This window comes from Gouania willdenowi, chromosome 24 (assembly GCF_900634775.1).
Source record: "Gouania willdenowi chromosome 24, fGouWil2.1, whole genome shotgun sequence".
Taxonomy (NCBI): Eukaryota; Metazoa; Chordata; class Actinopteri; order Blenniiformes; family Gobiesocidae; genus Gouania; species Gouania willdenowi.
Genome location: NC_041066.1, coordinates 15,669,958 through 15,683,050, shown reverse-complemented (window position 1 = coordinate 15,683,050; position 13,093 = coordinate 15,669,958). Strand labels below are relative to the sequence as shown.

The following is a 13,093-nucleotide window of genomic DNA, read 5'->3' as shown; positions in this document are numbered from 1 at the left end:
CCAGAGGAGCCCAAGGGGTGGGGGGGTGGGTGAGTGGGTGGGGGATCAATGCAGCTTTACAGAGGCCTCTATTGCTGCTACAGCATGCACGCCGCAGAGAAACACTGTCGATAGTCAGATGGGGAATCAACTCGTGTAATGAGTTTGTAACACAAAGAAAGCAGCATCGATGTTGAATCTCTACAGGTAAATAATGATTATGTGCAGATGCAGCAGATACAACAATGTGCTGAATGCTTTTTTTTTTTTTTTTTCATGCAGCTAGCGTGCATTGCAATGCTTATATTTTATAAATGTCAGCTATTTTTCATGTGGTTCACAGAAACAAAAATCCTGCAGTTTCAGTAAAAGAAAGGCTTCTGGTGTGTGTGTGGTAGAAACCTGTTGGAAGTGAAGTGGGAATTTACTTAAATGGAGCAAGGTGTCTCGATGGATCTTTGATCTCAGCAAATTTAGAGGATATAAATATCTTCAGATTAATGATGTGTGCACAGTAGGACTGCAACATCCAGATTCAACTCCTGTTATTAGGACTACCCTGGAAAACGCTTGCCCACACTTTTCCTAACTAAGAACCTTCTACGTGTTAGGAAGCATTGAGATGTTTTAGCTCTAATGGTGTAAGAAAAAATGGATTCGGCGATATATTGTGATATTGTGCCGTGCGATTATTGTATTGTTTCAAAAAAAATGTCCAAATCCTTTCTTTTCATTTCATTGCGCTAACATATGCATAGCACATAAACACCTGGTCACTAGTTGGCAGTGAACTACATAAAACCTTGTTAAACTACCTCATTCCTCAATGCATTTTAGTTAGAAAGTTGATTGCACTTTATTTTCTAAAACATGCTTCTGTTTAAAAAAAAGAATTTGAGAACTTAACAGAATCAGAATCTGTTGTAGAAGCAAAAGTTAAACTTTTTTGAGAAAAGTAACTTGAAAGTTCGTTAAAAATACCACTAGTTTTTGATATTGGTACCTGAAATACAGTTAGTTACCATTTCCTTGTTCTTGCAAGTTTAAAAACAATGAAATAAATTGTATTTCATACCATTTTGGACTTGTAAAGGTACAAAACGTTACGTAATATTGTAATTATTGATATTGCGATGTATATCGTATTGTTTAGTATCGGAATATATCATATCGTGACATGCATATCGTGAATTGTATTGTATTGTCAGATTCATGGCAATGCAAGCCCCTGTTTAGCACCATAGCCTTTCTGTACTAATCACGTTTATAGTGGGTTTCTATTTTTCTCCATTTTGCAGATGTAACTGTAGTAAAAGTTGAAAACGCAACATTAATCAGAAGAACATTTTTCATCCCTTTTCTTGAACTCCAAATAATAACGAATTCATAATAAAAGGTTTGTCAAAAACACCAAAAAATTCAACAATCACCTTTATTTGGAACAATCCGATAAAACAAGCAATATGAAGAATAGTCCATAAAGTATTACTTTTTTTTTTAACATAGGATGCAAAAGGACAGATTTATATATATATATATTTGTAGCAATTAAGGTCACTGCAATCGAACATAACTCTTGCAAAGTTCATGGTCCCTGATATCTCCCCAGCCTCCGTTTTTCACGTGCGGAGCCACTCCTCCGGCTCCGTTTGCTGGCAGTCTCTTTGTTATCAGAAGGTTTTTCGGGTACAGCTGGTTCCCGCTGCTCTGTAGGATGTTCTCTATCTTGGTTTTTTGGCTCATGGGCATGCAGGAAGCCTTCTTATGGTGCATGCCACAGTCTCCGGCGTGAAAAATCCGCGGCGCTTCGCTCACCATGACCTTCCAATAAGAGGGCAGGCAGGTGACGGTTAGGTGTTGCAGAGACCAGTCCCAGTTGTAGTCGTCGTATGTGCAGAACGTGTCCGTGCACTGGATCAGCTTCTGGTAGGTCTCTCTGCTCAGTGCCATGCCCATGTTGTGCTCGGTGGACTTCCAGGCCTTCACCTCCACCTTATTTGCTTTACTGGAGTAACCAATGTGGCTGTAGCTCCCCAACGAAAGGATGTCGCAGTCGTTGCACTGCTCTCGTTTCAGCGCCGTCATCAGCTTTAGGAGGTGAATGAAGTCCGGGGACATGTAGTGGTCCTCCTCGATAAGTAGAACCAGTCCTTTGTGGTCCTTGAGAACTTTCACTCGCTCCCATACAAAGTGGAGCTTCCACCACCAGTGGTGCTTGGTCTGAGAGAACTTGGCCTCACGGTAGTGGCCAAAAGAATCAGGGTACTCTGCATTAATACAACCCAGCTTTAAGGCCTCTTTTTTGGGAATGTCTCGGGGGCAGTCCTTTGGGTCGTTTCCAGGGAACTCCTGGGGGTACAGTTGGATGCTGAAGGGGAAAAATATCTGAAGGACTTGACAGAAGTCAATGGATGCCACCACTTTATTGATCTCAGGGGACCAGTAATCGTGACTGAATATCAAGAGTATGCCGTCCACACCTCTGGCCTTTCGTAAACTATCGACCAATAGCTTTAGATAATCTGGACGGTTGTGAACCTGAACCACAACGACCAGATCATCCTTCTGTCGTGCTGTTTTAAACCTTTCTTCATGTCTTATTGTCTGGTCAAAGTTCAGCTGGAAGACAATGCCCCGGTAGACCAAAGTGGTGTTATCTACCTCTGGCTTGAGTATTTTGGGTTTCTCCTGAGCCCTTTCCTGCTGTGTGTCGTTTGTGTGTATAAAAGGTGGTGGAACAGGCACCCGACTGGCTGCTGGGGTGGCCTGTGGTACATGCATATGATTGTTGACAATACTGCTGGCGCTGCCGCTAATGCTGCTGCTCCTTTTCGCTGCCTCCACTTCCTTGGGGAACGACCCCGTGTTGTTTTTCTTCTGCCTTCCGCTGCTCCAAAAAGCGAGGCCACAAACAACGACCACCACAGTCAGTATCACCACCTTCCTCTTGTAAATCCGGAATCTCATGATAGAGGGTCGGACTTTTTTTTTTTTTTTTTTTTTTTACAAAGCACGAGAAATTAATTGCAAAAAGCTTTCAAAACACAGCGGGTGCAAAAGCTGAAAAACGCTTGATCAAATATAAACTATTGTCAGGCTACTTGTTGGCAAAACGAACTGCTGTTGTAAACAAAGAACTTGTTGGAACATCATTGGCAGACAAATATTCCATAAGGCATAATGGTTGCAGGGAAGATGCAGCGAAGAGAGTGCATGAATCTCCTGAAAAAGGAAGAAAATGAATTAGCTTTTTATTGCAGCACGCTAATGAACATACATTTTAAAATCAGTTGCATGGTGAGTTTGCACTAAGAGCCTTTTTTTGTACTGATGGGCTAAATCCCCACAGTCGCCAAGTTAAACACTTTTTTATTATTGACTTTTCAAAGATAATTTAAAAATTCATCAAGTTCATCTTTATCTTTAGATATGTAGCTTTTCAAAAATTTAACAGAAATACAAAAAAATTGAAAAAGCTGTTAAATGTTACATATGTAATGTATGTATATATATATGAATAGATGGATGAATTATAGGTGGCATGTATAGAAATCTATAGGAATTAAATATACTGTATATACTGTAGATATATTACAATGAATTATAGGTGAAATGTCAATTTCCTCAGTATGAAGACGTGTATATTATTATGTGAATAAAAATGTAAAGAAAAGTTGTAGGTGAATTAAATATTCACCCATTTTATATTAAATATTAGGTTCACATATGTATTCAATATAATGTAGTCATTTATTAAAGGAGCCATTAGATGAGTAGATTGCATATAGTGCTGCTCCTCATGGATGGGTTAAAATGCAGAGGACAAATTTCATATATGAAACAACATATGACCAATAAAGGCGAAACCCGTGATTATTATTATTATTATATTAAAAAGAGTAGGATTATATATGTTTATAAATTATACTTCCTCCTCCTTTTCGAACATTTATCGAGCTACATTTGCAGGATTTGGTCATCTGTTTATTTCCCTTTTGATTTTTTAAAAATTGTTTTTAAATTTTTCGTTATGGTATATATATTGTGTTGATGTTTGATATAAAAATCAATCAGTCAAAAAACAGGCTCATTGTTTCAATAGCTATTAGCTCCAGTCCCGAAAATAATACTGCGGAGTAAGGTCACAGGAAATTGTTCTATCAAAATATTGAAATAATCAGATATTGTGGAAGCTAATCCCATAGGTAATAGTATTATATAACACTAAAACCCTGATTGTTTTCTTTTAAACCTTACTTCAAATATCTATCTTGAAATATAAACTCTATTACTTCTTATCTAAGGTGACACAACGCTTAGCAACCTCTGATTTGGCCTTGAGTTAGAAAGTTGTGTCAAAAAAAAAAAAAAAAAACCCTGTTCACAATTTGTGCTCAGAGCTAACACTAAGGCCAGCCAATGGTAGAAATACCAACTTCAATTATTCTATTTTAAATGTGTTATTCACAGTACAAAATTCTTTTGAGGGTTTGCTTTAGCCTTGGGGATGTATTTTATTTACGTACGGCATCTGACAAAGTTAAAGCTGCAATTGGGCAAAGAGGATAAAATGTATGCAAGAAACCACATACTGTAGATAGAAACAGAAATACCATGACATTTAAAAAACTAACAAGTGTAGTGATTATCATTTCATATCTTCTATCATGATGGCACTTGTTGGTTGGTGTGACATTTTGTTTTCAAAATCTATACCTTATGCACTACTAATCTGCGAGCAAAAGGAAATGCCCATTAATTGAGATATAGTGAAGTGACTACATATCATAGTTGGGAGTTGGGACCCTAGGGCCCTATAAAATCCACGTTAACGGAATCGCGAACGGAATAACGGAATTAACCAATAAAAACGGTTAAATGCGGAAATGGACAAAGTCGCTTATTCGGTGCACCGCCCAACCCCCTCTCGTTCTGGCTGCATTAGACACTGCCTAAACCACCCAAAACACCATCTAAACTGCCAATAAACTACACAAATCATCTCTGACTCCTACATACAGAGCCGACCAGTGCCCGCTTAACCTTGCTGTGCCTGTGAAACTCTGTCCATTTCTCGTCAAGTGCAGCATCGCTCCGTGAAAACATGATCAGTTTTAATTAGCTTCACCTGCTCAGAGTGTTTGATCAACATCTCATCAGAGATAGAGAAGATCTGTGGGAAAAAGTTGCGTGTTGTTGTGGACGAGACCATCGATGCCAGGGTAAAGCTGGATGGATGTGTCCATGTTTACAGAGAAGTTAATACTAGCACTGACATGAATATTTTCTGCATTTATTTTGTTTAGTTAAAATAAGTTTGCACAAACAACATTAACAATATTTTGGTGAAGCATTATTTTGTATCAGTTTACCTTAAAGACTTAAAAAATAACACAAGGACATGTGACTAGTTGTGGTCAGTGTGTGTTAAGAAGAGCCACTGTGCTGTATACTGTATACACTTGAATGACAATGTTTTGTAATTCCTGTTCAGTACAGTCAATAAATTTAGAATTTTCCCACGATATACTGATTATCGCAGAATTGCTGTATCGTGATAATATTGTTACCGTGGGCAAAATGAAAAAAAAAAAAAAAAAAACCTTACATCAATTACGGCCCCCAAAGTAAATACACAAAAATACACAAAATGACAGTAAAATACACAAATAAAACAGATTAAAATAATAACAATCACTCTTTGAAAAAAAAAAAAAACAAACAAAAAAAACCAAACACAAAATGATTACAAATATAGCCAGAAATCTATAAAACAACAAAAATACCACAATCAACTTTACCAAGTTCACCAAGTCAAATTCCTTGTGTGTATAACATACATTACATGGCCAATAAAGCTGAAATACAAAAATATTCATTGCAAAGGCAATTTTTGTTAAATTTACATTTCTCCATGTTGTTGAATGTTCCGCTGTAACTGTTTTGTAGTTAGTTCCACTGACGTGATTAAGCAATGTTACAGTAAATTATACATTAAAAAACAACAACAAATGTTACCATTTATTTTGAAATGTGAAACTAATTACAATCCTAAAATCATACTTATGTGTTCAAATGTAATTATTATTTAAAGATTTCAATGACAATTAAGGCCTTATTTTTAGATTCATGAATTGAATGCTTTTTAAGGATCTGCGGGAACCCTGCTTTTTCAAACTAAAGTGTTCAAATGCATTTATTTGGGTCTCAATTTTTTTTTTTGTTGCATTTGAACACTTTTTTTCACTTTGATTTAAAATATTTATTTTTGATTGAAATAAACTTTTTTTTTTAAAGATTGAATAATAAAGACACAAATCTACCCCCATATGTCAGATAAATGGGGAGTTGTAACAGACTGCAACACTATGTATTATATGAAGTGTGTTTTTCAGTGACACACAAAAGAGAAAAGAGCATATTATATATTACATATTGGCAGTGAAAGCTCTGGTTAAAATGATTTAGCTCCTATCAATGGATTCCTCTATTGCTTTTTTATCATGTTCCTGTATTAATAGTGCGGTTTCCTCTAAAGAGCCATAGCTCTCCAGTCTTGTTTAAAGCAGCTTTTTTAATATACATTAGCAGCAGACATTGTTGATCTAATTCTTACCAAAACTGGGGCCAAACACAACACTAACGGTCTCTGTATCATATCGCTCCATCATGACAGCAAACACCCAGACCATGCTAACTAAACTAGCCTCCGCTAGCTCCTTCCCGTCCGGACCCAAACCTTTAAAAAACGACATTTGGCTTAAAGAAGCGCATTGGAGGCGGTTACCTCACACCGGAGCAGCCGTTCGGTCCGTTCGGAGACAAGCATGTGTCCGGGGGGGTTCCATTCTCATTTTCCACCGCACGCACACACAGCTATGTGCCTTTAGCTAAAAAAAAAACGGTTCACAAAATACGGAACAACCGCTGTCTGCTGCTGTCCCACAATGCACTGGTCCATAGGGCGGCACCAGAGACACCATATGAACACAGGCTCAGTTCTATTCTACTGGAATTAGATCATCATATTCATTACCAGAGCCCTGCCCACAGCTAAGGGCTCTATCTGAGCTCATAACCTACTTCATTGTAATGGACACCACTCAGCCATTTACTGTGTCCTAAATAATAGGAGGATGTTTCTGTCTATCTCATAAATGTCGTTGCTTTAAATCCAAGTCTAATTTTACCCACTGGAGGAAGGAGCACAAACTATTTAGCAACTCTCTATATATCTATCTCTTCTTCATGGCAGAAATGTATGGAAATAGATGTATGTCTTTATTATTCAATAATAATAATAAATAAACAACAACTTTACAATAAAAAGATAAATAAATAAATAAATACATATTGTTCAATCAAAGAACCAAGTGTACAAATGCATAATATGTCCCAAATACTAAAAATATTATTTTAAGCAAAAAAATATTTACAATAATAATAATAATAATAATAATAATAATAATAATAATAATAATAACAATTATTACTATTATTATTAATAAAAAAAACAAACAAAACAAAACAAAAAACGCAATTGTTTGGGTTTTTTTTGCATTTGAACACTTTTTTTGTCTGCACATGCTATCAAAGGTTAACGCTGCAAGAAGTGCAATCTTTTATAGACAGCAATGCAAGTTTTTTTAATCGTATTTAAATAAAATAATTTATTTTATTGCATAATTGTAACGATCACCAGCCCTCCCTAAGGAAGGGTAAGAAACACTTTACTATAGGGAGGATATTTATTTATTTATTTATTTATTTATATATTTATTCAGCTTATTTCCAACATAGTTACATTCACTTTTTTTTTTTTTGTACATGCCAAAAAAGGAGACGAGAGAAGCAGTTTGTTTATCTGAGTCCCGTCCCCTGTTTTGAACACAGAAAATTTACATCAAAGCTTGTCTCTCTGGTCAAACATTCTTAGGTTGTTCTGAACACAATTTTTTTTTGTCCTATTTTGTGTAGGATTTATACTCATCTGTAGTCAGTGTTGTCTTTTTTTTATTCCTTCTCCTCTCTATCGTTGTTGTTTCGATATAAAAAGAGAGGGCAGCGTTACACCGAGGTGAGGGGGAAAGGAACAGGGAAAAGGGAGTCAGGATAGGAAATGGTAAGGAAGGGTAGATTTATTTGTATAGCGCATTTCATACACAAGGCAACTCAATGTGCTTTACATGATCAAAACGTGCAACAGACAACAGCTTAAAATCAATAAGAACATTAAAATCGGCAACAAAACATTTAAAATCATCATTAAAAACATTTAAAATCATCAACAAATATCAACAACAACATGACCAAAAATCTCCCTCTCAAATTATATGCAGTAGGAAAAAAAAGTGCCTTTTACTATGATTTAAAATTGTTCACATTGGATGCTGACTTCAGCTCTGCTGGCAGTTTGTTCCACTTTTTTTTTTTGCAGCATAACAACTAAAAGCAGCATCACCATTTTTACTGTGAACTCTGGGCTCCACTATCTGACCTGTATCCATAGATCTGTCAGATCTGCTGGGTTCATACCTGACTAACATGTCAGTGATGTATTCTGGACCAAACCCATTCACAGATTTATACACCAGCAGCAGAACTTTAAAGTCTACTCTAAGGCTGACTGGGAGCCAGTGTAAAGACTTTAATCAAATGGAAAATGATGGGGAAGAAGAGACTGCTTTAAAGTGAGTGAGATGTGATGTTATAGTTGTGTATATTGTGCTTATTGTGTTGTGTAATCCATTCAGCCAGTCTTTTTTTTCTTTGATTGAAAAGGGTTTTTTTTATTGAAGTGATTTTTTTTGTATTGAAATTGTTTTTTTTTTATTTTTTATTGATTGAATAATAAAGACACAAATCTACCTCCATAGAAATGCCTCTAGACTTGTTTCATTTATGAAAAACTTTATATATTTTTTTTATTAGATCAGTTTGTTGTTTTATTGTAAGTGCATGTTTTTCCCTTTTTGTGTTGTCTTCTATGGAGGACCAAACCTGCCCAAAGTATAAATAAATAAATAAATAAATAAATGTTGAAATAAATGAAAGAAGAAATAAATACATGTATGAATAAATAAATGTGGAAATACATAAATGTAGAAATAATGTTAAGACATTTGATTATTTTTGTTCCATTTATTCACCAGTTTTTATTCATTTATTCACGCATTTATTTATGTATTAATTATTTTATTTATTAATTCCAATATTTATTTGTACATTTATTTATTTATATATTTATACTTTGGGCAGGTTTGGTCCTCCATAGTCGTTCAGCTTTGTCTATAATCTGTAGAAATGTAAAAAGTGCCTTTTTGTTTGTATTTGTACTTGTTCAATAGCATTATTTTCTATCTATCTATCTATCTATCTATCTATCTATCTATCTATCTATCTATCTATCTATCTATCTATCTATCTATTATAATAAAAATAATAATCATTATCTGTTAACAGATGTAGAGATAAAAAGCAGTCATTGAAAGAAAGAAATCGATAGACAATTAATTCTAGACAATATCAGTTAAATTATTAATTTGCAGAGAAATATATTCTCAGCACTCCTTTCACAAACATTTAACGAAATTTTTATTAGTTATCTTTAATATAAAACATATAATTCATGAGTAAATGTGTGTTGTTAAACCATTACTCAATAAAGTCTATATATATATCTATTTTCTTTTTTTTCACCATGCTTTTTTTATTGTGCATTTTCTATGTGTGCTAATAAAACATTAAACATAATTCAACAAAATATAGGCACACATCTGGCAAATTGCGAGCAGTATAACGACTGATTATTTCATTTGTCTTGTTTTCGTCTTGGTTAATGGGTTTCATTTTTTTACATTTTTTTAGCTGATATTATAAATACAAAGTAGGCTACGACCGCTTTAAACACAACCAAAGCCGCAATACCCCACGCTTCCTCTACGTGGCGCTCAATAACTGATTGAACCCGGAAGCACAACGGAAAACCTCATTTGCGCATGCGCGGCCTCCCTCTTTCTTTCCGACGCTCGACCGAAAAGAGACAAGATGGGCCACCAGCAGCTCTACTGGAGTCACCCCAGAAAGTTCGGCCAGGGATCCCGCTCCTGGTCAGTACCGCTTAATCTGGTCAAATATAACAAAGATGTCACTTTGTGGCCGTTCTTTTGGTAGATGTAGTCGGTGGTTTCGCGGTGGTTTTTCTAACGCTTGCACCGCATGGGCGCCGACTCGAGCCAATATGGCGGCGGCGGAGGATGTGGCTGTTGATTCCCTGAGTTACACGACTTTAATTCAGTATGTCCAAGAAAGCTATGGCGTCTTACGTTGCAATGCAGATGACTACTGAACTGTGTTTTTAGGAGTGTTCTGGGATATGTTCAATGTGAAACAGTGAGAGTTTGAAAGTGTGACGATGATGAGACATGTCCGAGCGGTTGCCAGCTAGTGAATTCTTGTTTGTCTCGTTTTCAAAGCTCTCGTAAAACTTGTGTAATCTGTTTTATTTATTTATTTTGTTATAGCCGAGTCTGTTCAAACCGACATGGATTGATCCGTAAATACGGGCTGAACATGTGCCGCCAGTGCTTCAGGCAATACGCTAAGGACATCGGCTTTGTCAAGGTAAACTACAGCACAACTCATCATTTTATCACTAACATTATATATATATATATATATATATATATATATATATATATATATATATATATATATATATATAAATATTCACACACGCACACAAAGACTAACCAAAATGCAACACACAACATTGACATTCCAGAACTAAATAAAAAATACAAAAACTCTATATGAAAAAGTAAATTAGAGGTTAAACAAAGCAAATTGGATGACATTTTTAAAAATATACTTTTAACTTATTATAAATAAATGTGTAAACCATGGCTCCATATTTAAATGTATACATTTATTAATGGAAAATTGCCAAAATTAAAACGAGTTGTATAAAAACCTATTTATTTTTATAACTGGATAACTTGTAACCAAAACAAGTCTTGTTTTTTTTTTTGGGTCTTGTGTGTGTGTGGGGTTGTCAGAGCAAAGGATGAAGGTTAATGTTGCTTTTTAATGTCTAAAATCATTGACTTTTCTTTATTTCACAGTTCATGTTTTTAAAAGAAATTGTACTGTACATTTATTCTAATAAAACTACTTTTTTTTTTTTATAGCTTGACTAGATGTCTCCCATGTCCATGGCTCAAGCGATCACATGAAGGCAGTAAAGATGGGATTATTCAGTTCTGCTAATAAATGATGTTTTGTCCAGATATGGTGGTCTGTGTGCTTTTTCATGTATATCTGCTGTGGATGCTCATTTTGATTTATTTTTCAACCTCATATTCTTTGCTTAAAAATGTCTATTCCATTTCATTGTACATGTATTTTTGTGTTTTTCCTCATTGGATCACCAAAATTTCATTTTTTACAGTCTTTTACTTTTATTTCACTTGCTATTAAGTTTTGCTATATTGTGTCAGACATGTTAAATACTTAATTACGTCAACTGCTGTTATTAATTTTGTTTTATATGCTTTAAATGACACTACAGAAGCAGGGATTTCCCATCAATGCATCCAATGTAGATTTCAGCCTGATTAAAAGTAATTGAAAAAACACCATAAGATGTTATGAAGAATCATATGCAAGGTTTTAGTATGTGTAAGGCAAACAACGCTGGCTTGAAGCCATATTTAATGGAAGAAAAACATGGAAATTGGATTGATTTTGTTTTGCCTTTTGGTGATTGTGAAACCTTTAATTACCATCACCCTCAAGTTTTGCACAAAATCCCTCGCAGCCATGTGACTATAGTGATGGATTATGAGCGAGATTTGACAAATTGTTCTGTTTGGTACATTTACCAAACGCGTCACCTGTTTTCAGACTGAAAATTGCATTTAAATCCCACGATTTTGTTTCAAAACGTGCATGTGAGTAATTTGTGTCATGTTGGGGAATGAGTACACTGACATAAAAAGCTAAATTAAAAATAAATAAAAAATAATCGTCCATTAGTATTAATTGGCCAAAGTTGGTGTTAACTATTTGGGCTAGAGATTCTTTTTTTTTTTTTTAACTGAGTTTAACACATTTGGTCTAAGCTGTAGGTGATGCACCAAGTAAAGGAGTTTATTAAAAGTTTTTTTTTCTCAGGTTAACATTTTTCTTTACTTTCTTTGTAAGAGTACAATATATCTTCTAAGTCACTAGATGGCAGCACATTCACTTTTTTGGATCAAGTTTCTCGATTACTCTGAAATAGTCACTGAGTCTTTTATACCAAGCGGACATTATTTTTCATTATTATAAAACAAAGTTTGATATTTGTATCTTTCAGTCACGATTTTTGTTACAGCTGCTTCAAAAATATGAAGGTGAACGCTGAAATATGAATGATAAATTCCTATTGGTTGTAAATGTCTTTTGTACATGGCTACATTAAAAAAAAAAAAAATTAACAATACTATTTTTGATTAAAGTACATAAGAGTGCTGGTACGTTAATTTGATGGTCATCCAACTAATTTATGCATAATTCATACCCATTCGTATGAATGTTATTATCCAGGGTTGTTGAAATGAAGTGCATGAACAATCCAACATGCAACCTGTTTAAATCAACAGGACATACATTTTAATAAATTATATTCAAGGGCTTTTTACAGGTTTTCATAGACGAAACTTACGATGCATGAATAGAATAAACAGAATAGGCATAAATAAAAAATGTAATTAGGTTAGTTTTGTTTCACCATATGACCTATTAAAGCAACTGCTATACTAATATTCTTAAAAGGTGTTATTTGATGGAAGGTCTTCAAAAACACATTTACACTGAGGTTAGATTAGAATCCAGGGAACATACTATTCTCCCATGTTGGATTAAATTAGTTTTGGCAGTCTTTAATCTGGCTTTTTTCTTTCTTTCCTTGTACTATTTAGTGCTTTAGATCAGTGGTTCCTTTTCTCTTACTTCTGAATCCAAGTACCACTTTACTCAGAATAGTGTGAAAAAACATAATAGAGCGTAATGATGGAATGAGTAATATAGGGACTCCCGATACAGCTTTTTCATTTCCGATATGATACCGTTA

At 34.8% G+C, this 13,093-nt stretch overlaps 2 protein-coding genes across 3 annotated transcripts; one reads left to right on the top strand and one right to left on the bottom strand.

The window, feature by feature from the left end:
- Positions 1 to 1,397: 1,397 nt before the first annotated feature.
- Positions 1,398 to 6,936, bottom strand: mgat2 (alpha-1,6-mannosyl-glycoprotein 2-beta-N-acetylglucosaminyltransferase). 2 transcript variants are annotated; one of them, XM_028440387.1, is made up of 2 exons: positions 6,767 to 6,936; positions 1,398 to 3,201 (listed from the first exon to the last, which is right to left on the bottom strand). In XM_028440387.1, exon 2 carries the CDS (start codon positions 2,944 to 2,946, stop codon positions 1,534 to 1,536), a length of 1,413 nt encoding a protein of 470 aa, XP_028296188.1. In that variant the 5' UTR covers positions 2,947 to 3,201; positions 6,767 to 6,936; the 3' UTR covers positions 1,398 to 1,533. The 2 variants fall into 2 exon arrangements, with proteins under 2 accessions (XP_028296188.1, XP_028296189.1); XM_028440388.1 differs by having other exon boundaries at positions 6,772 to 6,936.
- A 3,034-nt stretch (positions 6,937 to 9,970) lies between these two features.
- Positions 9,971 to 11,267, top strand: rps29 (ribosomal protein S29). The gene is made up of 3 exons (XM_028439925.1): positions 9,971 to 10,088; positions 10,503 to 10,602; positions 11,169 to 11,267. Exons 1-3 carry the CDS (start codon positions 10,027 to 10,029, stop codon positions 11,175 to 11,177), a joined length of 171 nt encoding a protein of 56 aa, XP_028295726.1. The 5' UTR covers positions 9,971 to 10,026; the 3' UTR covers positions 11,178 to 11,267.
- Positions 11,268 to 13,093: the final 1,826 nt, after the last annotated feature.